The sequence below is a fragment of the Trematosphaeria pertusa genome, assembly GCF_010094035.1.
Source record: "Trematosphaeria pertusa strain CBS 122368 unplaced genomic scaffold BU26scaffold_2, whole genome shotgun sequence".
In the NCBI taxonomy this organism is placed as follows: Eukaryota; Fungi; Ascomycota; class Dothideomycetes; order Pleosporales; family Trematosphaeriaceae; genus Trematosphaeria; species Trematosphaeria pertusa.
This window is the reverse complement of record NW_022987213.1, coordinates 2,744,672-2,767,400: the sequence shown is the minus strand read 5'-3', so window position 1 is coordinate 2,767,400 and position 22,729 is coordinate 2,744,672. Positions and strand designations below refer to the sequence as shown.

General features: G+C 54.9%; 11 protein-coding genes across 11 annotated transcripts; 7 read left to right on the top strand and 4 right to left on the bottom strand.

The window, feature by feature from the left end:
- Positions 1–644: 644 nt before the first annotated feature.
- On the bottom strand, positions 645–1,489 carry BU26DRAFT_600620 (iron reductase domain protein; the record flags this gene model as incomplete). Its single annotated transcript, XM_033835183.1, has 3 exons — positions 645–1,039; positions 1,094–1,397; positions 1,450–1,489. The coding sequence occupies 3 exons, from the start codon at positions 1,487–1,489 to the stop codon at positions 718–720; spliced, it is 666 nt and encodes a 221-aa protein (XP_033690036.1). The 3' UTR covers positions 645–717.
- A 2,196-nt stretch (positions 1,490–3,685) lies between these two features.
- BU26DRAFT_448210 (arad-like aldolase/epimerase) lies at positions 3,686–5,012 on the top strand. The gene is made up of 2 exons (XM_033824676.1): positions 3,686–4,152; positions 4,210–5,012. The coding sequence occupies exons 1-2, from the start codon at positions 3,750–3,752 to the stop codon at positions 4,770–4,772; spliced, it is 966 nt and encodes a 321-aa protein (XP_033690035.1). The 5' UTR covers positions 3,686–3,749; the 3' UTR covers positions 4,773–5,012.
- A 218-nt stretch (positions 5,013–5,230) lies between these two features.
- Positions 5,231–7,191, top strand: BU26DRAFT_149734 (polysaccharide lyase family 4 protein). Its single transcript, XM_033819958.1, has 2 exons — positions 5,231–5,773; positions 5,825–7,191. Exons 1-2 carry the CDS (start codon positions 5,518–5,520, stop codon positions 7,174–7,176), a joined length of 1,608 nt encoding a protein of 535 aa, XP_033690034.1. The 5' UTR covers positions 5,231–5,517; the 3' UTR covers positions 7,177–7,191.
- On the bottom strand, positions 7,022–8,596 carry BU26DRAFT_149845 (uncharacterized protein). Its single transcript, XM_033819961.1, has one exon. The coding sequence runs from the start codon at positions 8,097–8,099 to the stop codon at positions 7,206–7,208; it is 894 nt and encodes a 297-aa protein (XP_033690033.1). The 5' UTR covers positions 8,100–8,596; the 3' UTR covers positions 7,022–7,205.
- Positions 8,597–9,209: 613 nt separating this feature from the next.
- On the bottom strand, positions 9,210–11,136 carry BU26DRAFT_149787 (uncharacterized protein). The gene is made up of 4 exons (XM_033819959.1): positions 10,681–11,136; positions 10,123–10,631; positions 9,754–10,060; positions 9,210–9,698 (listed from the first exon to the last, which is right to left on the bottom strand). The coding sequence occupies exons 1-4, from the start codon at positions 10,789–10,791 to the stop codon at positions 9,576–9,578; spliced, it is 1,050 nt and encodes a 349-aa protein (XP_033690032.1). The 5' UTR covers positions 10,792–11,136; the 3' UTR covers positions 9,210–9,575.
- A 1,066-nt stretch (positions 11,137–12,202) lies between these two features.
- Positions 12,203–12,778, top strand: BU26DRAFT_500669 (uncharacterized protein; the record flags this gene model as incomplete). Its single annotated transcript, XM_033826512.1, has 2 exons — positions 12,203–12,264; positions 12,322–12,778. The coding sequence occupies 2 exons, from the start codon at positions 12,203–12,205 to the stop codon at positions 12,776–12,778; spliced, it is 519 nt and encodes a 172-aa protein (XP_033690031.1).
- Positions 12,779–12,946: 168 nt separating this feature from the next.
- On the top strand, positions 12,947–13,903 carry BU26DRAFT_149724 (uncharacterized protein). Its single transcript, XM_033819957.1, has 2 exons — positions 12,947–13,668; positions 13,740–13,903. Exons 1-2 carry the CDS (start codon positions 13,114–13,116, stop codon positions 13,749–13,751), a joined length of 567 nt encoding a protein of 188 aa, XP_033690030.1. The 5' UTR covers positions 12,947–13,113; the 3' UTR covers positions 13,752–13,903.
- A 370-nt stretch (positions 13,904–14,273) lies between these two features.
- Positions 14,274–14,924, top strand: BU26DRAFT_500668 (uncharacterized protein; the record flags this gene model as incomplete). Its single annotated transcript, XM_033826511.1, has 1 exon — positions 14,274–14,924. One exon carries the CDS (start codon positions 14,274–14,276, stop codon positions 14,922–14,924), a length of 651 nt encoding a protein of 216 aa, XP_033690029.1.
- Positions 14,925–16,259: 1,335 nt separating this feature from the next.
- Positions 16,260–17,003, top strand: BU26DRAFT_149714 (uncharacterized protein). The gene has a single exon (XM_033819956.1). It carries the CDS (start codon positions 16,405–16,407, stop codon positions 16,894–16,896), a length of 492 nt encoding a protein of 163 aa, XP_033690028.1. The 5' UTR covers positions 16,260–16,404; the 3' UTR covers positions 16,897–17,003.
- A 220-nt stretch (positions 17,004–17,223) lies between these two features.
- BU26DRAFT_514835 (uncharacterized protein) lies at positions 17,224–18,584 on the top strand. The gene has a single exon (XM_033827925.1). It carries the CDS (start codon positions 17,684–17,686, stop codon positions 18,134–18,136), a length of 453 nt encoding a protein of 150 aa, XP_033690027.1. The 5' UTR covers positions 17,224–17,683; the 3' UTR covers positions 18,137–18,584.
- Positions 18,471–22,563, bottom strand: BU26DRAFT_149796 (kinesin-domain-containing protein). The gene is made up of 4 exons (XM_033819960.1): positions 22,057–22,563; positions 20,304–22,004; positions 19,799–20,251; positions 18,471–19,744 (listed from the first exon to the last, which is right to left on the bottom strand). Exons 1-4 carry the CDS (start codon positions 22,507–22,509, stop codon positions 18,806–18,808), a joined length of 3,546 nt encoding a protein of 1,181 aa, XP_033690026.1. The 5' UTR covers positions 22,510–22,563; the 3' UTR covers positions 18,471–18,805.
- Between the last annotated feature and the right edge of the window lie 166 nt (positions 22,564–22,729).

The window sequence follows — 22,729 nt, the reverse complement described above, 5'->3', positions numbered from 1 at the left end:
GGCAATTAAGCAAGCATATGCGTTCAGGCTAATGTTTCGTTTCAAGCGGGCCGTCCTGTCCTGTCAATCACCGGCATGCGGGGAAATAAACGACAAGCGTCGGCAGGGGCGGCGGTTGCAACGGGGGATTTTCTTTTTATTTTCCTTAGCGCTCGCTTCTTTTGTTGGCTGCTGGGATAGGCGAATATGAATCCACCTGTATAACTTGAAATGCAGATTGCGACTGTTGTGTGTTGTAGCTAGATAGTCCACTACTATTTTTTCTCTTTTTCTTTGCAATGAAATGCATTGTTCGAGAGTCTGTTTTTCACGTTGCCGCGTGATCGGTTCGAGTCTAGGGAATGGAGGCGGGCTTCTAGGGTGATATACGAAATACGCTTGGAATCCGAGATGTGCCTGGGGCATGCCTTTCCAATTGCTAGCTTATCCCACACAGCTGGAGGTGCTTTCCACATGCGACAAGAGTGTGAAAACTCTCGCAACATTCGTAATTATCTACTTAGTGAGAGTACAACTTCCGAGTACAGAGTGACCATGCTACATACATGTACGAGAGCGAGAAAACCCCAGAGAATCGCAATGTACTTCATGAAAATGCGTGCGATGCATGAAATATATTCATAGAAACGAAAGTCTACAGAGGAGCCCACTACCATTCCCTTTCATTTGCACTCAACAGCAAAAAAAGGCCGTTTACCATTTCCCCCACTCAAACGTCTAAGCAGCCCCATTTTGCGCGAGCAGCGCGTCGAAGTTGGAGTTGAGGCCGACGGAAAAGTCGTGGCTCCAGTAGTTGGCGACGTCGTGTACGGGGATGGTGGAAGTGTTGGACGAGGGCGAGGACGGCTTGTTGGGCGAGTAGGCAAAAGCAAGGCGCGCGCTACCGGTCGGGTTGATCCTCTGGCTGCCGGAGGCGCCCGTCCAGGTCGTGCATCCGACGCACTTGGCCGAGTACTGCCAGTGCGTGCCGTTGACGCGGTTGCCCTTGCTGAGGAGAGTGTAGGTAGCGCCAGTGTACGATGCAGGGGTTGAGTGACCACTGGTTCAGAATTTAGCGTTTTGAGTACGAGGATGTCGGGTGGTAGTGACTTACGTTGCCCATCGAGAAGAGACGGTTACTTTGCTGCCGCTGGGATACGCAACGGTGAGGGGGTTCCTGATCATGTTGCCGCCCCAGGCAAGACCAGTCCATCCGACCTGATTCGGAGCAACGACCTGAACAACGGCGTTGTAGTTTCCCGAGGGGGCGTTACTGGGCAGAGCAATGCGGTAGACGATGTTTTGCGTGAGGGAGTATGCCGCCTTGAACTCGGAGAAGGTGAAACCAGTCTCCTGGTCGACGTATGCGATAGCGCTATCTGCCTGGCTGGCTGGCTCAGGCGCTGGTCGGCCCAGCGCTAGAAAACGCATTAGCTATGCCTTCCCGCGGGGGTAAGCTGATGTACTCACCAAGGCCGGCCAAAAGCGCAAGTCCGAACGTGCAGCGCATCTTGCGTGTGGTACCCTAAGAAAGCTGGGCGGTAAATTGTAATCAATCGGCGACGTAAGAGGAACTCCGTATATCAACGGTCCTTGGAAGACTGGAAGGAGGAGTAATCGTGTCACTGGCGGATCTCTGGGTGCGGCAAGATAAATCTATTAGTACGCTGAGGCTGCCAAGGGGCTATCTGTCATTATCCTGCTCTATTCCGGGTCGGGGGCAAGAGTAGACCGCGATATACAAGCGCATGTGCACGATATACTAGAGCAGCGTCCGGGTCGAGGCCAGGTCCACGCGTGACTATCCATGGCAACCCGGTCTGGAAGGAGGCTTCGTGGCGGCATGCAAGCGGGTTCGTAGCATGGTGTAGAAGCGGAAGTCTTTGATTGCGTACGAAGCAAGCGTTGGCTTCGGAATCTTGGTGGTGCAGTATTCGGGCAAGCCGCCGTGGCAAGGCGACCTTTTCTGGAAGAGCAGGGGCAGTCGCGTAATAGTGAATGTGTGGGCTGTGAGAGGTCATCGTATTTATCCGCATAGTGTGTAGAGTGTAGAATAGATGGAGTAATTATTTGACGAGGGCATAAATAGCCGAAGGCCTGCCACATGCTCCACAAGATACATCAGGAACATGAAAAATGTAACAATCCCAGCTCCATGAGAAGGGAGGTGCAGATTGAGTTGGAGCTAAGCGACTGCTAGTGCGCCGCCTAGGCGGCATTGCAGCTTGAACAGACGTTAACATTCCGGACCATATCCTGGGCCCTCTTAATTGACAAGACCGCCATATATGAGGCTGGAGGTCACACCGAATCAGAGGGTAGCAAAATCTGCTTTTATACCAGGGGGATGACCAATATGGCCGCTCTGGCTGCGTCCCCACATTCTCTCATGTGGGGTGCGGAGCTTGGGAGATCTTGATCTGTAGACAGCGCGTACGGCTGACCGCCGTCATGAGGTCGTGCATCGTAGCACAAGTGAAGATACCAGGCTCACACATGCTGGGCTGTGACAAAAATAGATCGAGGTTTGGACGGATCGTCCATCCGTCAAAACTGTCCCAGATAGTAGAGTGCCTGTTGATCGAGAAGCATGATGGGGGGAACACCCTATGGGAGTAACAGCTCGTCTAAGGGACTGAGAGACTCAAGAGCGACGATAATCCGAAAACGAGAGGAAAGTTCGATTCGAGGGAGGCAACGGGTGGCCAGAACGAGACTAGACAGTTCCAGCAGGCTCATCACATAGCCATTGTGGCAAACTGCTCGGTTGTTCATCCTCTGCGCACGCGAGGGCCATCAATTTGGGTGATAATACGAGTCGTGACGGAAAGACGCCTCGCGTAGGGCCATATGAGAAGCGACCTAGGACCGCTTCGAGGTGCTCATGAGATGGAAGCGAATCCGGGAGACAGACGGCTCTGGGAGGTGGTGTTCATTGCTGCCCTAGTGAGTGGCCAATAAGAGAAGATTTCTTTCAAGATTCGTGATACCGCTTTGCATATGCTGCACTGGATGAGGGCCGCTGGGGCTAGCATATGGTATGCGCCAAGGAGCCGAGGGTAACCGGTAAGACTCTGTTGGATGACAGCACATGGCAGCCAAGTATAGCATGCCCGTCGTCTGCAAGTGCTTCGGACCTGCTCCCAGGTTGGGAACTAACATGAATGTGATGTGGAGGACAGCGACGGTTAAACGTACAGACGCTAACGATACCATGCAATCACGGCTGTAAAGACTGAAAGCGCGGTGTATTGGCAAATATTCCTTCGGAGTATAGCTCTTCGTTCCAAGCTGCCACTGCCCTTCAAGCGAATAAAGCCCAGAAATGACGAATCTCTTCGCTAGGTGGTATAATGAGCGTGTAGCGCTGTTTCTTGGTGTCGTGCTTTTCCGGTGGGATTGAGAGCGCGTTTCCTGCCGGATGTACGTCTGGGGATTATACTGATGGAATGAACTAGTAGTCGAAGGGCAGATAGCGTCTCCTCCTATCCACGATCTGGATTGTGTATTCCGGGAAGCGACATAGTGACACGGGATTCGCTTCCTAGCGACCTTCGTAATGAAGTTGGTTGGTCGAAACAGCTCGAGGGTGGAGGTGGAAAGATAATAGGAGGTTGAACGTCAAGAGATCTTCTCTCCAAGATTGGCTAGCGCAGATCCGGGTAGCTCCCGCCCTGTCGCACGTCATCGAACATCACTGGCAACCACCACAACCACCTCGTCACTAGTCTTGCCCATCATGTCTGCGTTTCCTGACTCGCACTCACAAAATGTCGGCCGGATACTTTCCCAAGCGCGAAAAGGTGGGCCTTGAGGACCTGTTCAAAGGTCTCGTCACCGCCTCCCACATCCTCCATTACCACGGCATTCTCGACGCCTACGGTCATATCTCAGTGCGCAGCCCTGACAACCCTGCGACGTTTTGGATGACATGCAGTATCTCGCCCGCGCTGGTCAGCTCTCCCGATGACCTAATCGAATACAATGTCGACGACGCAAGCGAAGTAGAGAAGAACGCAAAGCCAGGCTATCTCGAGCGGCATATCCACAGCGAGATATACAAGAAGTTTCCGGCTGTCAACAGCGTAGTGCACAGCCATTGTAGCGATGTTCTTCCGTACTGCATCAGCGGTGTACCGTTGAAGGCCACCACTCATATGGCAGGGTTCTTAGGTGAGCCATTTTGCCTCAGTATGCCCCGTCATGGCCCCTGACTCGTCAATTCGATAGGCACAAACGTTCCTGTATGGGATGCCTCCTCGGCCTACCCTAGTGGCTCGAAGCACGACCTGCTTGTCCGTAACGCTCAGCTCGGCGCCTCTCTCGCTGCAACCTTCAAACCCGCCACCTCAGCTGGCTTTCTATACTCCAAGGTCCGCTTGGCTCTGCCTTCGCAGATGGGTGGCTCCCAGGAGCCAGACAAGGAGCCCAACAACGCCGTGGTCCTGATGCAGAGTCATGGCTTCACAACTCTGGCACACGGCATCGAGGAAGCGGTTTATCAGGCCATCTATACGAAGCAGGCTGCGAAAGCGCAGACTACGGCGTTGACGATACGGAACGCCTATTTCGGACATACAGTCGAGGGTAAGGTCGACGTGGAAGGCGGTGGAAAGATCAAGTCTGCAAAGGTCAAGGCAGAAGGTGATGTGAAGTATCTGAGCGATAAGGAGGCGCATGACGCCTGGGAGGCCAACCAAGCTACCGTGGCGCGACCATGGGGTCTTTGGTGCCGAGAGGTCGAAGTCAATCCGTTATACAGGAACGAGTGTCCTGGGTGCGACGACGACTAGAATGAGTGCGTTGTCTGGGCAGAGAATGCACTTAAAGGGCGAAAAGGTGTGCTGGCTCTAGTGTTTAATCACAGTTCACTCTTCTCTATCTATATTATACGCCGTTCTTCCTTCTATCCTGTCTCCTTTCCTACCTTCCCTCCTCTCTCTTCGTGTTAACTCCCTCCGAAACATACATATTGTACTTCCCTTCTCGCCAAGGCCTAACCGAGAATAGAACATCTTTATATGGCCAGGAGCTCACTATTCCCGCCAAGAACGACAGCCAAGCCCTCCATAGTGCTCCAATCGCGCCTAACCTTCGAGAAGGCTGTTCTTCCGCCACTACCGTTTCACAAAACCATGCACCCCGGATTCTGGCGTGTTCGTCCACGGAAGAATCAGCTCAGTCCCGCATGTGCACATTGAATGAGAAAGAGGGGAAGGGCGCATCGCGTTCCTGGACGCGCAAGACCTTAATGTACTTCTACCGGGTTTGCTTCCGCTTTCATATGCGTTTCCTGGTCCAGATGGAATTTTCCAGGCCGGAGCGCCGGTCGAGATGTCGGAAAGGAAGAATAAAATCGGCCGTCGCTGTCAATGCCATGTGCGCACCAGGTGGTCGGCGCGGAGATGATGTGTTTCGGTGGAACTGGCGCCGAGCGTCCTGAGTGAATCTAAACACCAACCATGGTATATTATACCATGGCGGCCAGGAGATATCGCAAGTTGTGAATTGACTGCTGCTGCCAGTCGCGATTTCGCAATGTTTCTTCAAAGCGTGTTGCTGGCGACGTTCGCCTTCTCTTCGTCGGCCCTGGCCGCTTTCGGTATCACTACTTCTGGCAACAATATCGTCGTTGATGCGGGCTCGGACAACGGGCTGAAGGTCACCGTCAATTCGGGGTCTTGTGATATCACGTCGATTTTGTACCGGGGCGAGGAGTTCCAGTATCAGTCCCAGTATTCGCATCTCTCGTCTGGTCTCGGCACTGCGACGGTGTCGAGCCAGATCGTGAACAGTAAGACCAACCTGTACACCTTCAGCTAGGAATACTAACTGGATCGCCCAGACCAATATGCGAAAATCACCTGCACAACCTCCACACTAACCCACTACATCGTCATCCGCTCCGGCGACTCTACAATCTACATGGCCACGAACACGCAATCCGAGCCCAGCGTCGGCGAACTCCGCTTCATCGCTCGTCTCCAGTCCTCCAAGCTTCCCCTGGAATACCCCTTCGGCGTCGTCTCCACCACCGCAGGTTCCTCTTCCACGGTCGAAGGCTCCGACGTCTTCGTCGTGAGCGGCCAGACAAGATCTAAATTCTACTCCAGCGAGCGCTTCATCGACGATTACGTGCACTGCGTGTATCGCGACAGCGACGCCATCCACGCCTGCATCTTGCTCAATTCGTACTCCTACGAGGGGTCCTCGGGTGGCCCGTTCTTCAGGGATATTAACTCGAATAATGCGGGGGATGCGACGAATCTTTACTTCTACATGAATTCGGGACATGTGCAGACGGAGAGTTATAGGATGGGTCTGCACGGTCCCTATGCGCTGGCTTTCTCGCGGTCGGGTGTGCCGACTGGGAAGAGCATGGATACGACGTTCTTTGCGGATCTGGGTATCAGCGGGTATGTTGCACCGTCCGGCCGGGGGACCGTTACGGGAACAGCGACTGGAATTTCATCCAGCTTCCAGAAGGTGCTCCATTGGTACAACAGCAACTGGCAGTACTGGGTCTACGCGGACAGCAGCGGCAAATTCACGTCCCCGCCCATGAAGCCCGGAACATACACGCAGGTCCTGTACCAGGGCGAGTTGAAAGTAGCGTCTTCCTCTGTGACCGTCAGCGCAGGGCAGACAACAACGGCGAACATCGCAGCGAGCACGCAGTCGCGGACCACGCTCTGGCAGATCGGCGACTGGGACGGCCAGCCTACCGGCTTCCGCAACGCAGACAATCAGCTCCGCATGCATCCCTCGGATTCGCGCATGTCCTCGTGGGGCCCGCTGACCTACACCGTCGGCTCGTCCGCGCTCACCGACGTCCCCATGGCGCTCTTCAAGAGCGTGAACACGCCGCTCACCATCAAATTCACACTCACATCCGCGCAAGCCTCCGGCGCCGCCACCCTGCGCATCGGCACAACCCTCTCTTTCGCTGGCGGGCGTCCCTCGGCGACTATCAACAGCTACAACGCGGCGACGCCCGCGGCGCCGACGAAGATTGACAGCAGAGGCGTGACGCGCGGTGCCTATCGTGGATTCGGAGAAGTCTACGACTATTCGATTCCCGCGGGGACGCTGGTAAGTGGGAGCAATACTATTACGGTCAATGTGGCGAGTGGGAGTAGCGGGGATATGTATCTGCAGCCGAATGTCATTTTGGATGCTATTGAGCTGTTTCGGTAGACGTTAGGGGTATCCTGTTAAGTGGCGGATTAGCCGTTTATTTGTATATATTTTCTTCGGGTCGAAGCAGTTGTACATATTTGTCTGGTCCATACCGAATGTATATACTCTTTGTGTTGAATAGCCCGCGACTGAATTGTTCTCCTTCCTGCTGTGACTAAAGAGAGCAAGAGGGAAAAGGGCGTATTGGTGAAGATCTGCGGTGTGGACGTCTGCTGCAAGTTGAAATCAATACGAATAGGCAAAACCCGGAAGGATTGCTTTGAGCTGGGATAGTGCCAGTGATGAAAGGTGTAGGAAGTACTGGTAGCAGCGGTAGGACGCGCGGTCGGAGAACTCGCCATGGCTTCAAAGGATTGCAACATGCTCTGCCTTTCCACTCCCAGAGCCGCCTGCCTCTGCAAGGCGTCTCGGCCGAGCTCCCGCAATCGTGATTGGCTCACGCCAGGCACGCGCCCCAGCCGGCGCAGTCGTTTGAGACATGACTCGCGATCCGGGAGCTGCCCATTCGCTTCGGCACTTTGTGCCAGCCGGAAAGCACCCCCACAAAACGGGAAGTGTGGACCCTGCTGTCGACCAGAATGCTGGGTTGTTTGCCAGAAGCGGTGGCCTGCGGCGACGCGGTTGGAATCATGGGGGTCGGGTTCGCATGCATGGTGGTAAAAGGGAAAGTGTCGCATGCCCAGGTGGGATATGTCCGGAGAGGATGTCCGGAGAGAGATCCCTGTAGCATATACAAGGGTAGTCTGCTGTTTTTTTCGATTGGAGTTGTTCGACTGCGCCGCTGCAGGCTGAGAGATGCGGAGAAAGGAAGCCTGCTTAGCGGAGGAAAGCGCCCGAGCCTCTCGTTTCGCGCCGATGCTGCAGCAAACGGCTATTGGGCAGCGAAGGACCCATTCTGCTGGAACCTGTGGTTTGCGCATGGTCACTGAGGGCTATCAACAGTCGTGAAAATCAGACCACTATTCTGTAAGCGAACTACCTCAATCGGCGATGCAGTGACCATCATTTTGCGGAGGCGGACGAAATCTTGATGAGCGGTCAAAGGGGCGTCGTAAGCCCGAGTAGGGTCCCTCGGGGATTGGTCGAAAGACTGATACAGGCGCAGGACGAACTGACGTTGATGCTCTGGCGGACCCACGTGGAAGCGTGATAGCGCGATTACCTAGGGACGCGCCGCTGCCGCTCCGCCTGCGCACGGATGCTGCCCCTTGGATGCCCAATTCCTCCCCAAAGGTGTGCTGTACCTGAAAAGTGAGGCGCAATAACATGTCCCGGCCGGCGTGATATGAGTTCCATGACTCACGGTTCTGCTTTGTGGACCCAGCGGACTGGTAGGCCTGAAGTTGCTAACCGGATGTTCTCCAAACGGGCACACGCGAGCTAATCGGAACCTCGGAGATGATCAGCAGCCTGAGCTCTTGCGCTTTCCGACCACGGCGCTGTGTTTCCGAGAGCGACTCAAAATCGGACTGAAACTGTAGGATTCGCGAGATGTGTGAAGCGAGTAGCTTGGGGCCTTTGGTTGGGCATCTGGCATGGTATAGCGAGACCAGGTACGATAATAACTCGACTATTAAGGTTGACACTGGCAGCTCGGGGCAGCGCTCAAACTCAGCCACGACTCCCCGAGCGTTTCTTCATGAGCGCGGACTCGGATGCGTTTGAAGTCAGTCCTGACGTCGGACGAGAGGCGAGAAGACGTCGGATCAAGCACCAGTCCTTAGACCTCGCCATCTTCGCCTAGCGTTCGGCCCGGCCACCACGTGGAATGCACGGCCGCTGACACAAGGCGACGGAGGCGGGAAGCTACCGTTTCAATCCCGCTAGGCTCCGTCGTGGCAATCTGGTCTTCAGGGATACCGGAGAGAAAACCCAGCAGACAGTGTCGTCTCCTCCGCGCGGCAAACGCGGTTCTATGTTCTGCTCACCGCGATACCCCCGTTCAACCCGATATCGCCGCGTCACCTATATCACTGTCAGCTAAGATAGCTCAAGCAGGAACACATCTTCGATCCTCAACAGAGAGATCGTGATCCGACAACGCAAACACCCCGCTCTTCAGCTGTGTCTTCGGTCATCATGACGAGATGGCGGTGACGGGTCCCCTCAGCGCAGCCACCGGAGGAGTTGGACTACCAACCAGAATAGTGTTTGAAGCCTTGCAGTGCTCCGCGTTGAAGAATATTGCGCGGCTCTACTTCAAGCGGGCTGCAGCATGGCATCTTAACCGATATTCCTTGTTCTTAATTTCGAAAGCAAGCCCGTATGCGTCGCTAAGTACGGCATACGTATACGGAGCGCAGACTGTGGAAACAACCCCCGAACTTCTGGTAGCCGTTTTCCGACTTGTAGCCGTTGGATCACAGAAAGTATAGTGACGAATGAGCCCGTTGCAGTCACAGCGATGAAGCACCGTTTGCTCGCTCTCCTGCGGACTGTGGGGTTTGGGCAGCCATAACTGCGAGCGTACGGGCACTTTGACAGTACAGATGGTGATGTCTCACGTCAATCTCGCAAACCTATCCTCCAGAATCAGCAGTAGATCAAAGAAATTGACAGATGGAGAAGGCCCACGGTACTTCGCCAACTCGGGCATCCGGGTTGGGCAGCTAGCGTGTGAACTGCCGCTGGAGCCTTCGTTTGCACCGAATCTGTCGTCAGTGAGGCTGTGTCCCCTGTCCTGTTGAGGGAATAATGGCGATTCGGTTTCCGGAAGATGATAGGTCTCCACAGCGGTGAAGTCCGGAAGGGCTTTGCGTGGCTCGCCGTTTCTATTATCGGAGTCGCTCTACCGCTGATGATCTGGAGCATGCTTTGTTTCAAGGCCGGCGATAATGACTTTGGGGGGAATAACGCCGTAAAGAAGCATACTGTGGATGTTCTACCGTCGCGATTAGTCAACCTAGAGAATGTATAGCCAGCCTCAGGCGTAGGTCTGTGTACTTGGATCTCATGCGTAGAATTCGCCACGATACACCGTCAATTTGCCAGCGGCTCTTAGCCATTGCACATCCGTTCTTCGTAGGAGGAGCAAAACCCATTTGTGGTGCCACATATGGCGATATAGGGGGGGCAATGCATTGGCTTGGAATAGGGCCTCGGCAGGTTGGCCAATAGTGGCTGGAGCGATGTCGGTGATAGAAGGTGATCTTTAGCTTGGCTGACGGTTGCCAGGATATATTAACATTCGCAGCGGGACAGCAGCGGGAGGCGAGCGGGAGGAGATATGCTCCAGTCTCCCTTCGTAATGGCCCATCTATTGAGGAGTCAGAGTCGTGTATTGATGCTCCGCTTCCCTTTTCGAACAGGCCGCAGCGGCGGAGAATCATGTGTCGTTCCCTGAGTGGTGGGCTGATGCTGCATGAACGTGCATGAGCAAGCGGCTCATGGTCCTCAATATGCCAGTTTTCGGCAGCTTGGTTGCGCGCAAAAGCAGGCAGCCTTGGTGGGCGCTGTGAGCTTGATTAGCTCGTGGGCCATGCAGGGGAAGGCAATGCTTGCTTGCAGATGCCGCCTGCTATTGGCCAATGGCAAAAATTTCAGCTGCTGGCAACGGCTCGACAGCGAGGGCTCGTGCGGATTGACGCCCCCAGTGCCATTTTGATGATGCATTTCCCAAAGTACGTGCCCAGGTGTGCTGTCACTGCCGCATCATGGAGTCACCGCAGCCCGTTCGGTCGAGCTGCGGCATGGTCTGCATGACATCGAGGCCGTGCCTGGGCGAGGGCGATGGAGGGCTGCGAGAGGGGTGCCGCTTCCTGCAGACGCAACGCTCCTGGCAGAGTCGCTGAGCGATGCACGTCAGGAGGGCCAAGTCTTAGATAATGGCTGGGGGCTAGATGTCCACGGAACAGGTGTTTGAGGTCGTTGTGTCTAGCGCCGTGAGCCTGCGTCGTTCTCACCGACCACGAGCGGTGGCCGTGCTGTGCAACAGCGATAGGGGCAGCAGTCAATAGGAATGATTCCCGCACGGCGTCGGATACCGGGAATGCTGAGGCTGCGCGGGTAGCCGGCGGCGAGGACGCGCGAGGCCTGGGCACGGCAACGACCAGGTCCAGGTGCACACGAGAGCCTGCGGAGCGTGTCTCAGGGCTGCTGATTGACGAGGAGTCGTGCTGTAGTCTGGCCTGTCGGCGCGGCGCATCAGATCTCCTCCCGGCGGATGCTGTTGACGAGGTGTTGGCGAGGCCGATCGGGCATGGGCTCGTCCAAGCGCCTTCGCGTCACAGCCCACCAGCCCACCAACCCCCGGCCGCCATCCTGAGGCCCACTTCGTTTCGTGCTCTGCCGTTTCACCAAACCTCAACTGCCCTCGCAGGCGGCAGAGAAACAGACAGCGACCGGCTGGGACGGCTGCTCTTCCCCGGCGGCCTCCTGCAGCTCCCTCAACGATGTGCTCCCGACACCCATTCTCGCATCAGCCATTCGTTGATCCTCTCCCCACCAAAGCGAGGCAAAGCAGCCACCAGCTGCATCATCGCCAGGCAATGCCGTCGTCCTCGCGCGTCGTCCTGCTGGTAAGCAGCACCGCACCCCGGCCGAGGTCTGGGGCAGCCCGTGGCATTCTGTCTGTCTTGCTGCTCTGATTGCTGCACACGCCTGGGTCCGTTCCCGCATCCTCCTCCGGCCCCTGCAACTATCGTTTGCAGCCACGGCATCGCCGCCATGCCCCAAGGAGATGCCAGCCGCTTCCCTGCCCTGCCCTACCCACCGAACCCCCAAACCGGAGCACCGTCGCTGCCCCACGCTAATTGGACTCCCCGGCTTCCCACAGCGTCGACCGGGCGGCTTGTGACGCTTTGGGCGACTTACCTGCATGCCAAAGCCCTACCATATGGGCGGAGCCTTTGCCTCCCGTTTGGGTGCTTTTATCAACCATTGTCAGCCCAGCATGCGGAGTCATGTCGGACGCTCGAGCTTTCCTTCCCAACTTTTCTATCCACCTTTCCCTACTCTATCTCCCTACTTCCTTAGTGTCTTCGAACCTCTTTAGCTCCCGCCTATTCCATCTTCTGAACCCAAAATGTCTTGGAATTATGCAGTCCACCAAATCAATAACTCCTTTGAGCAAATCGCCCAGTGGTAGTAAGTCATGAGGCGTCCGTATACAGCCAACACTCAACGACCGCTGACACTTCGAAGTCGCGAGTTCATGCATCGAGCTGAAGTATCGTTCAGAGCTTTGTCCGAGCGTATCGAATACCTCGAGCAACGTCAGGCCTGGCAAGGCCCCAGTGACGAACAGGTGGAGCGAGTGCTTCGGAAAATACTGGCGGAGAGGTTTGCCGACGCTGGAATCCAACAGGTTGAGAACCCGAACGTCATGAAGGAAGGGGACTACTTCGTAAAAAGACCGGGGGAAGACTCATCTATCCCAAGAACTATCCCGATCGACCCCGCTACGCTTCTCGTCGACCCGGACGCCGTGCCATCGAAAACCTACGCTCAGACTTTTCAGATGCTGGAGAAGGGACTGGGTGAATTTCCTCGAGCGGATGTCGGCAAGCCCGCGCAAAGGGTATCTGACCTCGACAAAGACGACTCCGACTTCAAGCGCCCGCAGGCCCCGACCCACTCGACACAAACCAAGCCGTGGTAACGGCTGTACGCCGATGCGAGAAGAACCTCTCATAACACGCCGCTGGTGTCACGGCCCGCCTTGCGCAAGCTTACGAGTCCTTGGAGAGGATCATTCTTGCACGAACATACATATCCACAACTGTCGGCCGAGGTCTTTCCGGGGTAGTCAGGGACCGCGGATCGCCCTCGCCTATCAACATGGACAACGCAACACGCGGCACGTCTAACGTAAGAGCTGTTCGGGCCGGTATGCGGCATATTACGGACCGCGCGATCGAGGTCTTCTCAGCCGTCTACGGCCGCTACGAGGACCAATCACGAACACGAAATTCTACGTTCCACGACCGCTGATACATGAAGATCAAGATAAAGATACACCTATGGGAGGCCATGGTATCCCCGAAGTGTCTACTGCCGCTTCCCCCTCCAATGTATCCAAAAATAATACCTTGCGCAACTTCGATTTCCCCTGGCGTGGGATGTGCTGAGCAGAACTTCCGACTCAGGACCTTTCCGCTGGGTAGTGCAGGTTCCAACAGACCGTCTCTCCCGCCTCCCGCCTCATTCCCCGAAGTTTCGCGTCTTTCCCGCTCGTGTATGCAGTTTCCCGGCCGATGTGACCAGCACATCCACTCGGCTACGCCCTGGTCGTTGATCAATCCTGAACCGCCGTCCCAGGGCCGCAGAGTCGGGACCCGCAGTCCACTTTATTGTCTCCTGATCGATGCTTACGGAGCAGCGGTGGATCTCACTCGCGTGACGGTAGCATGTCCTGTGCCTATGTTTCAGCAGTGGAAGACCACCTCCGGTAAACCGGAGCTTGTCGATCATCGGATAGCGATGAACGATGCGGGCGATGGAGTCGATGTCGTATCCATACTACAAGCCCATGAAGCTCTAGAGAGTGGAATAACCGGTTGATTATTAGCCTTTCGTGCTCGTGGTGTTATACTGATCTGGAAGACGGAATTGGCACGGACTCACTGCCTTAGACGGTGGGGACCCACAAGCCCTCCGTAACCTCGCTCAATAGGCGATAAGAAGTGCTGTCTTCAACCAACCTTTTACTCGCAACCGAATCGCATCTGAAATGCGTCCTGAGGGGTGTAACCTGCGAGAAGTGGGCTGCGGAGAACGTCGGGCGATGCAAAGCCTTGCTGTATGCGCTGGGCAGGGCGAGTCAAAATCGTGGTGCCACAGAACTTTGTATCCACCAAAGAGCTCGCTCACATGAAACGAATTAATGGGACCATTTCCGCCTATCCTCTAAAAAAAATAGCGGCCTGCCAGGTGTGATGTTGAGCTGTTCAGGCCAACGCTGGAAAAGGAATAGCAGAGGGCCCGTGCGGCGTGCACTATCTGTCGCCTCCTTCTGTGATCCGTTCATCCTCAACCATCCCACCTACGTCCAGGCATCTTCCATGCCGTCGCGCGCAAGTTCCCCATCAGCCGAGGTCCTGAATTACAGCTACGTAAACGAAGAATCCCGCCCCAACGGCCGCCAGTTAGCAATCATGCCGACGCGCTCAGATGAGGGCTGCCAGCCACCCCAAGAGACTACCGAACTCCCCATGCGCCAACTGCTACCTCTATCAATTCACAGAATGCCATCGCCCGCAGCTTCTGGTCGGACGAGCGTGGCACCACCCACGCTGATCACTCTTCCGTACGAAATGTTAGAGGCCATTCTCCTGCTCCTTCCGCTTCAGGACCTCTTGCTATGTCAGCGCGTGTGCCATTGTCTCAAGGAAATGGTCGCTTCCTCGAAACCTATTCGACGCGCTCTATTTCTAGAGCCATCACAGCTCTCGACAGAGCTGTCGCAGTGGGAACAACTCAAGTGGAACCCGTTCCTGGAGACGAAGCTCTCTAACTCGCTCACCGTCCGGGTCATAGGGGTGCATCGCAGCCGAGAGGGGCCCGTGAAGATGGTGGCTCATGTACGATTTCGAAAGGAAACCCTGACGGACCCAGATTGGGCCGATATTCTCCTCAACGAGGACGCATCCTGGAAGTCGATGCTCGTCACTCAGCCCCCAGCAACGCTCCTTATGCACCCAGCTGCGAGCCTCTTCTGGAAAACTGCAATGGAGCACCAAGCGCAATTCTTCCATGACCCCGCAGGCTTCACTCTTCTGGATCTCGTGGACTGCCCTGATTGGTAGGGAACTGGACGCCGCCGATGCTTCAAAAGCAGTTGAAGGTTGTCGGCAGTGTGATTTAGGGCGCCTTCTCCTCCAATCTCCTCGGCTATCGCCTCGGGCGGCATCGGGCATCATCTTCGGATTGGGACTCTATGCGCGCGCCCACGTCGCAAACGCTATCACACGCCTCAGGCGCGAGTGTAAACGCTCCGAAGGAACACGAAAGTTTCGCTTAGAGCCTTACCGCCATTAGAGTTATGGTGTGCATCGTTCGTAGCATATCATGCATCTAATAGAAGGCCAAGGACGATGATACCCTGGTTTGCTGTGCCGCACTTGGCAGCGGGTCACTTATGCTCAAGAGGATCAGCCACGGCTGCTAGCTCGCCCAAGAGCTACATGAGATCATGCAAGAGAAAGCCTCGAATCACTCTGAGTACGGTGCAAGAGAGCACGGGATCAATAATTCTTGCATGAACATATCCATTCCTAAGCAACTAAGGTCAACACATGCCAAATTCCCCAGACGGCAACATCGATTTGAGGGTCGGCATAGGCACAGCTAGGAGCGTACATGGGTGCTTCTTTTTACGATCGCAAATAGCATTTGCACCGTGGGATGGACGAGTAGGCTCATTCGGAGCAGGGTAAAGCCTTGCTCAACCGGAAATAATCCGAACGATCATACATGATGGCTTGCAGGAGCTAATCACATCGGCGGATAGCGAGATTTCCGCTGCCGACCCGCTCGTGGTTGACTATTGGCCTTTGCATGAGTAGTTACTTGCTAGCACCGAGACTAGTCGACCATGCTTCATTTTGCAATGACCTGATCCTGCGTAAGTTCAGCCTCCACTCTGCATGTTGATACTAACTGAGCTGGAGGGACTGTGTTGCCACCCGAACATTGCTTTTTCGTCAACAAAAAAGTGCTCCTTAGCCCCGTATCGGCGTTACTACACTAAACACGATGCCTACCTCGCCTGCGATCCTTGCCGATCTAGCTCCCGCGAAATCACCTTGCTTCTTATCAAGACCTGCATTGGTGCGGTCCGAATGTCCACGACAGAATATTACATCTACGACTGAAGACCGCTGAAGCATGAGACGATCGATGGCGCTCTTAATATGCAGACCACTAGTTGCCTCGTTAAGCGCGCAATGAATAGGAATGCCATGTGGAAAGCCATAAGGAGTGAGCAGCGGATACATCCACCCGTGCGTACGGCCAGCAACAAGAAGATTGTACGGGTCACCCGGGGTCCCTTGGGTGCAGCTGCATCTAATCTTGGTGCACCGGCTATGATTGGGCCTGGCCGAACACGGCACTTTTGCGCTCTTACGGCATTTGCCGTAATGCTTTTCAACATGGAGCGGCACCCGGGGTACTCACACCTCCAGGCATGGTACGAGCGAGATCCTGAGTCTAGCTGGATACGGCGTACGCTCTGAGGCTTCATTGCAACCTGCGAGGGTGAAACTTTACACTTCTGGATCTCATATGCCACGGAGGCCCTTCCTCCGCCCGTGTTTGCTTCAGTTCACAACACGTATCCCCGATTTTGCTGATCTGGGGCCGCCTTACAGACATACTAGTCGTACTGGACGATGCTATACCCGATCCACTTTGAATTTCTACGATCGTCTCCACGCAGAAACGGAGCGGCGAATAGTCTGTAGGCCACAGCGGGGCGTTGCAGCAGGACCGGACAGTATATTCCTCGACCGCATATCGTGTATCGCGCTAGCAGAAAGGAGCCCGCATGCTTTTCAAAACTTTGCTACAAACGAGCGGAGGAAGGCTTCCTCTTATCACTTCCTCACCGGTCAACTTTACAGATGTTCTTCCATACATCTCCCTCATCGAATGTCTGTTGCGCACTGCCTCACTCCTTCTGACACAATTTCACTGAATTCAGATCGGCATCCCGACGCCGGGGGCAGGTCTCTTCACCGGGCTCAAGGCGAAAACACATTCCGCCGCAAAACCTAGAAACATGATGTTGCCTCAGAATACCTTCACGTGTCAACACGATCCTCGCCCGTGGCGAAGTTCGCATGTGAAGTAAGCGCCTGAAGCTGCGGACCTGCGCACGATGAATCCCACTCCAAACCTCATCCGTCGCAACGCGATTACCCTCCACCACATCGCCTCCGTCTAACAACTTTTCTCTTCAAATTCGCAAGTCCGAAGATTGAATTCAAAGATGTGCTTGCAAAAGCGCAGCTATCTCCCACCGCTCGTTAGGCGAACGACAAGGCTCAGCGTACACTTATCTATCCAGATCCGCCTTAAGATAACCTCACTCCTGCCAACACCGGAAAAACTACTAAGCCTCCAACCTTTTTATTTCATTCGCCCGGTAGCGCTTACTCAACATCGTCGGGCAATATTATTGGGCCGTTGAGGCGCAAGAAAAGGGTAAGCGGCGAGGCTGAATGCGAGGCAGTGTAACACGAAACAGGTCACGGGCGTTCTCGCATCCTTTGCACAGCGCACTCAGCACAATCCTTCGACGGCACAGTAAGGCAGTGAGGCAGAAATAAGGATCGCGAGGCGCCGAGAAGGGGAGGACTTAAAGATGGCGTGTTGTCCGGTTTTTGATTTTGCTGTTCATTTTCAGGCGCGATACAGAGTCTGAAGGACTCTACAGCACTTCCAACAATTCACAACATCGAGCGCCGGCTTCCCGATAGTCTATATCGCATCCACCCCTCCGACCGATACACCGATACGCGACTTCATCTCCACCTTCCAAGTCTACTACCAACCAATCACAATGCCACCGCTCTACCACTCCCTCCTCCGCCTGGGCACGACATCCGGCGCCAACTCCACCCCAAACCCACACAGCCGTTCCAACCTCCCTACTCTTCACTCCCTCCACCGCCGCTGGTCCTCCTGCTCCTACTACGACACATCCTGCTCCACGCACCGCACCATCCTCCTGACCATCATCCTCGTCGTCATCGCCCTCAAACTGCTCATCATCACCCTCCTAGTCGTGCGCCACCAGAAGCGCAAGGCGCTCAGGAGACAGGCTGCGCAGGCTACCATGAGGCAGATCAAGCAGCGCGAGCGTGAGCGTGAGAGTGGAGCTTGTTACGGCAGCTACCCAAGTGGAACAACGCTGGGTGGTGGTGGTGGAGAGGTAGAAATGCCGCCGCCGGCGTACACGCCCAGAGGAGGCGGGAGAAGTGCGAGGAGTCCTGAGGTGCAGGACTTCAAATGAAGGGCGGAGCCTGTGAAGATATGAAGCCAGCTCCACGGAAACAAGCCCTTAAAAGGGGCGGATGCATCGACACTTAGCATGCGTCCTTCCTTCGACCGCCATCCCATCCATTCTCCGCGCCCGGGCGCACGCAGATTGCACCTCTAGCATCTACTATGGTGCGGAGTAAGGCGGGACCCCGCTGCCTCAACGACGAACGACCACGAGAACGAAGAAGGAAGGCGTATTGGAGGCTCGTGGTCGCCATTAGAGCGTTAGGACTATAAGGGAGGCGTTTGGTTCCACACCTCGCAGAGACATAATAGAGAAGGCTGCATCAGGCCAGGCTGAGACGCCTGGAGGCTTTAGTCTTTCGATAGTACCTAGAAGCAAATCACGACTCCCTTAGCATAGTCAGAATAGAGCATTGCACACAAGCAGAGTTGGAAGAACAAGAAAACCCGTCGATTACACCTCATAGCCCTGATCAAGCCTGTGATATCCTAAAACGCCCAAGCAGTCCAACACTCCTATAGACCGGGGAAATATGGCGCTGTCTACTCCCTCCGTCAACGCCCAACGCCATTCATATTCTCCTTTCCCGCACCGAACCGCCCGACCAGGTAATCATACAGGACATTGCCGCCTAATGTACATTAGCACAACGTCATGCACGCAACACCACCCAACCTAATTACTCCCATGGCTCCTCAGTTTCCTCCCTCCAGAGACCCCGGGCCCGATGCTCGAACTGAAGCTCGTAATAGTCAAGTTCTCTCTGTCGGCTTTACCCTCACCACCCACCGTTTTCCGTCCCATCTTCTTCATCGGCAACTTCGACCCGTCTTCGCCACGCTGCTTCTTAAGCGGCGGTCCAGCCATGACCATGGTGTCGGACCGGGAGACGATGGGCAGAGGCTGGGTGTGGTTCTCCTGAGAGACGACATTAACGTCTAGCTCGCGGAGAGAGGCACCGAGAGGGATGGTAGAGGTAGCATGCGCGCTCATTGAGCGGGAGAAGTTGGGTTTGCCTATGGTGGAGGAGAAAAAGTCGTCGAGCGTCGAGGTGGTTTGCGTAGCGTCGTTGAAGACGAGACCTTTGGAGGGGCTGCGGGTTGCATCTGAGGACGCCGGGCGGTCGCGGAAGCGCGGGAGAACAGCTTCATGAGCCTCAGTCCGTGGGAGCTTTTCTGGAATGGTGTAGGCAACGCGCTGAGGTGTCTCCCCTGTTGGGTTGTACTCGATCAGATTCTGACTTCCAATCGCCTCGCGAAGCTCGTGGAGAGGGGCACGAATAGACGCGTCTTCTGCAAGAGCGGGAAGAGTCTCCTTGAGGGCGGTTGTCTGGGCGGACACATCGGATTCAAGCGACTGCACGCGAGCAAAGGATGTCGATAAGTGGTCGCCAATACTTGAGTAGGAGGATTGAACTGTGGACGAAAGGGCGCTCAGCGAGGATGTATGAGCTGTGTGGTGGGCATCGTTCTGGGCGCGGACGCGAGACATAATATCATCGAGGGAGCGTAGCTGCATATCCATTTGCTCCATCTGCGCTTCCACAATATTGACTGTAGTAGCATGCACAGATGTTGTAGTGTTCTTGATCGAAGTAGAATGTTGAGTCGCAGCCTGTATGGCGATCATTAGAGCATATCCTGCACTGTCGGGGAGAGAGGTACTTACTGCGAAGTCTGATTTGATCCTTGACTTGACACCATCGCGAGACTTCGAAATGCCTGCCAAAATCTCGGTGGATCTGTCCGACCAAGCGTTGATACCGTCGTTATAGGTGCCCTGCTTGGTCTCGAATGCCGCGTTCGCAACACCAATCTCCTTGCAAACGCTTGACACTTTCTCGTTCATCCTCTTGTCCTGGGCTTCAGCGGTCGAGTTGATGAGCGAAGTGATTTGTGCCAGAAGCTGCTGGCGCTCCTCTGCTGACTTCTGCTTCTCCTCGTCAACGACCTGGATGAGTCGACCCTGCGACGTTTTGTTGGCTTGAACAAGCGCTCCATTGGCATCGAGCACCTGCTGATGCAGACGCTCATTCTCGGCCTGTTGCTCGTTGAGATTCTTGACAAGCTCGTCAAATGTGTTCTTGAACTCCCGCCCAAGGGACGCATATGAGGAATGAAGCTGCTTTGAGTTAATAGATTGTAGGAAAAGGCCAGAGACAATCGGGACTTACCTGAGTGTGGAAAGCGTCCAACTCGGTGATTATATTGGCTGAAATCTTCTCAGCAGCAGCAGAGAGTTCATTCAGCCCCGCTCCAACTTTCTGCTTCACATCATCCCTCAAGGATTTTATCTCCTCTAAAACGTCGTTCATATCGTCGCGAGCCTTGGCAGTTTGGGCGTTGACTTCCTGCTCTGAGGTCTCGAAAGCTTTCATCTTCCCTTGTAAGAAAGTCTGGGAAGCGCCAAGCTTATCAAGTTCATCCGTAACGAAAGCCTGCATTCGCGTGGAAAGACTACTCATCATTTGCTCCTGTTGAGCCTGGAATTGCTCTATTCGGGTCTCAACGAGATGGGTCGTGTCTGAGACTTGGGCTTGTGACGCTACCCAATGCTGCCGATTTTGTGACTGGAGGTCCGACTTGCGGCGAATCTTCGATCTCAGGCCATCAATGTCCGAAGTGGTCTTCCCAAGCGTAGAGATCATGTTGTATCCAATGCCGGCGAGTTCACCCTCAGTCTTCTCGTGAGCCTTCCGCAACTCCGTTTCTTCGGCAAGGTTCTGGCGCGTATTTGCCAACACGATTTCGGTCTTCTCTAGGATGCTCTTGGTACCCTCTAGGTTGAGCCTGGTCTGCTCGTTGTCTTTCTTGAGGTTCTGGAAGTTGGTAGTCAAGTTGAAAAGCTCCTCGACCTTATTACGGAGATTGACTTCCATCGTCTCGATCTTGTCGCGCTGTTCCTCACTAAGGATCCGCCTGGACTCGCTGACGGTGGTGATCTCCTCGTAATTCTCTTGGGTGAGATACACGCCGTTTCGCTGCCGTGTCGCGATCAACTCGCTCTTGAGCTTTTCAATCTCCGCGGTGAACTCTCTCAGTAGAGTCTTCTTGGACATGAGCTGGTTCATCTGAGGCTTGTTGCGGATGTTCTTTGCGCGGAAAGCGTAATCTAATGTGGAAATCGTCTCCTCCAGGTTGCTCTTCGCTGGTGACAACGTGGCAATGATGCATGTCTTCGTCCGACCACCCAAGGAGTCTTGTAGCAGCCGAGTCAGTTTCGATTCGCGATATGGGATGTGCAAGCTTCGTTCCACGAGCGCGTTGATAACGCGACCGAGGGTCAGCAAGCTCTTGTTGATAAGTCCGGCCTCAGCAGCGCGCTTGTTTTCGGCACCGCTGCGTTGGATATTCTCACTTCCCGCGAGATCGACAAGGTTAAGCTTTCCGGCTCTCAAGTATTCCAGCCCATCTTCTGTCGTTCGCTTCATGTAGACTGTGATTGTGAACACGGTATGACTACGAGAGCTGAGGTCGTTGCACTTGGTCGCAGCGACCTGGCGCCTGTGGCTGCCCGTGCGCAGCAGCTCTATGCCTTGTGTGGCGCTCTTCAAATGGCATTCCTCCATACCCTGGACCAGCGTAGTGCTGTGGCCTTTCTTGTTATTGTCGTCAAAGATCTTTAGCTTGGCTGTGTCATCGGCAGACAACAGGTCCCGTAGCTCTTCGTTGTACAGCTCTATGAACGAGCATTTGACAGAGTTTTCGGTCTCTTCCGTCTCGAGTTTCTTGAAAAGGTCATCCAGAACGCGCGGGATGATACCTGCGGCATCTGGGAGAGGGAGAATTTTGGAGATGTCGCCGGACATGGTATATGTCTTCCCGGTACCGGTCTGGCCGTAGGCGAATATGGTGCAGTTGAAGCCACCGAGGACCTTCACGCTCATCAGTCATGTTGGCCTATTTGTTGAATTCAATAGATGTTACCTCGTCCAAGATGGGAGACACCACTTCGTCAAAGACCATGTTCTGGTCTGCGGCCGGCGAAAAGACCTTGTCGAACTGATAGGTCTTGTTGCTCAGCGCATTGGGACCCATGGAGAGCTGCACCGTCGTCCCTTTGATTCCATCGGTGGAAACAACAACGCCGCTGTTTTCCTTGACTTCTCGGTCGTTGCGGCCGCGACATCGGACGACAACATTGATGTTGGTCTCCTCGCCGTCATGCTCATATTCCCGCTGCTTCCGCTTGATTCCGGACGGCGGTGAGGCCCGTGTCCTTGTGGAAGCTACTGATTCTTCTCGAGAAGAGCGGCCGTTGTGCGCAGGCGTAGCGGAACGGCCTCGCGCAAGACTAGAAGTCGGTCGCATTGAGGGAGGACGCATTGATGTGGTTGTGCGCTTTGTCGGCGGCGCGCCAGGTCGCGGAAGGCCGGACATGGCGAAAGGGTATGTATGTTGTGCAAAGAGAAGCTGTCGTTAGCGATGGCTTTGGTGTTGCGGCGGCGCTCGATGGTAAACAAACAGTCAGTGCATGTGCCAAGACAAGACCCTAGTCGCTCTGATTGGTCGGAGCTCCCATGACATGATTCCGTGTCGGAACCGATAGGCCGAGCAGCTCACACCTCAACAGCTCCGCGACCCGGCTCCGGCTCCTCTG

Excerpts from the sequence above, each read along its gene's own strand:
- BU26DRAFT_448210 (XM_033824676.1), top strand. The coding sequence starts at position 3,750 with ATGTCGGCCGGATACTTTCCCAAGCGCGAAAAGGTGGGCCTTGAGGAC. Across the intron at positions 4,153-4,209 it reads TCATATGGCAGGGTTCTTAG|GCACAAACGTTCCTGTATGG; the intron begins GTGAGCCATTTT and ends TCAATTCGATAG.
- BU26DRAFT_149734 (XM_033819958.1), top strand. The coding sequence starts at position 5,518 with ATGTTTCTTCAAAGCGTGTTGCTGGCGACGTTCGCCTTCTCTTCGTCG. Across the intron at positions 5,774-5,824 it reads GTCGAGCCAGATCGTGAACA|ACCAATATGCGAAAATCACC; the intron begins GTAAGACCAACC and ends TGGATCGCCCAG.
- BU26DRAFT_149845 (XM_033819961.1), bottom strand. The coding sequence starts at position 8,099 with ATGCGCAAACCACAGGTTCCAGCAGAATGGGTCCTTCGCTGCCCAATA.
- BU26DRAFT_149787 (XM_033819959.1), bottom strand. The coding sequence starts at position 10,791 with ATGCATCATCAAAATGGCACTGGGGGCGTCAATCCGCACGAGCCCTCG. Across the intron at positions 10,061-10,122 it reads ATTCTACGCATGAGATCCAA|AACATCCACAGTATGCTTCT; the intron begins GTACACAGACCT and ends TCGCGACGGTAG. Across the intron at positions 9,699-9,753 it reads GCCCGAGTTGGCGAAGTACC|GTTTGCGAGATTGACGTGAG; the intron begins GTGGGCCTTCTC and ends TCTGGAGGATAG.
- BU26DRAFT_149724 (XM_033819957.1), top strand. The coding sequence starts at position 13,114 with ATGAAGATCAAGATAAAGATACACCTATGGGAGGCCATGGTATCCCCG.
- BU26DRAFT_149714 (XM_033819956.1), top strand. The coding sequence starts at position 16,405 with ATGCCACGGAGGCCCTTCCTCCGCCCGTGTTTGCTTCAGTTCACAACA.
- BU26DRAFT_514835 (XM_033827925.1), top strand. The coding sequence starts at position 17,684 with ATGCCACCGCTCTACCACTCCCTCCTCCGCCTGGGCACGACATCCGGC.
- BU26DRAFT_149796 (XM_033819960.1), bottom strand. The coding sequence starts at position 22,509 with ATGTCCGGCCTTCCGCGACCTGGCGCGCCGCCGACAAAGCGCACAACC. Across the intron at positions 22,005-22,056 it reads TGTCTCCCATCTTGGACGAG|GTCCTCGGTGGCTTCAACTG; the intron begins GTAACATCTATT and ends ATGAGCGTGAAG. Across the intron at positions 20,252-20,303 it reads TGGACGCTTTCCACACTCAG|CTTCATTCCTCATATGCGTC; the intron begins GTAAGTCCCGAT and ends AACTCAAAGCAG.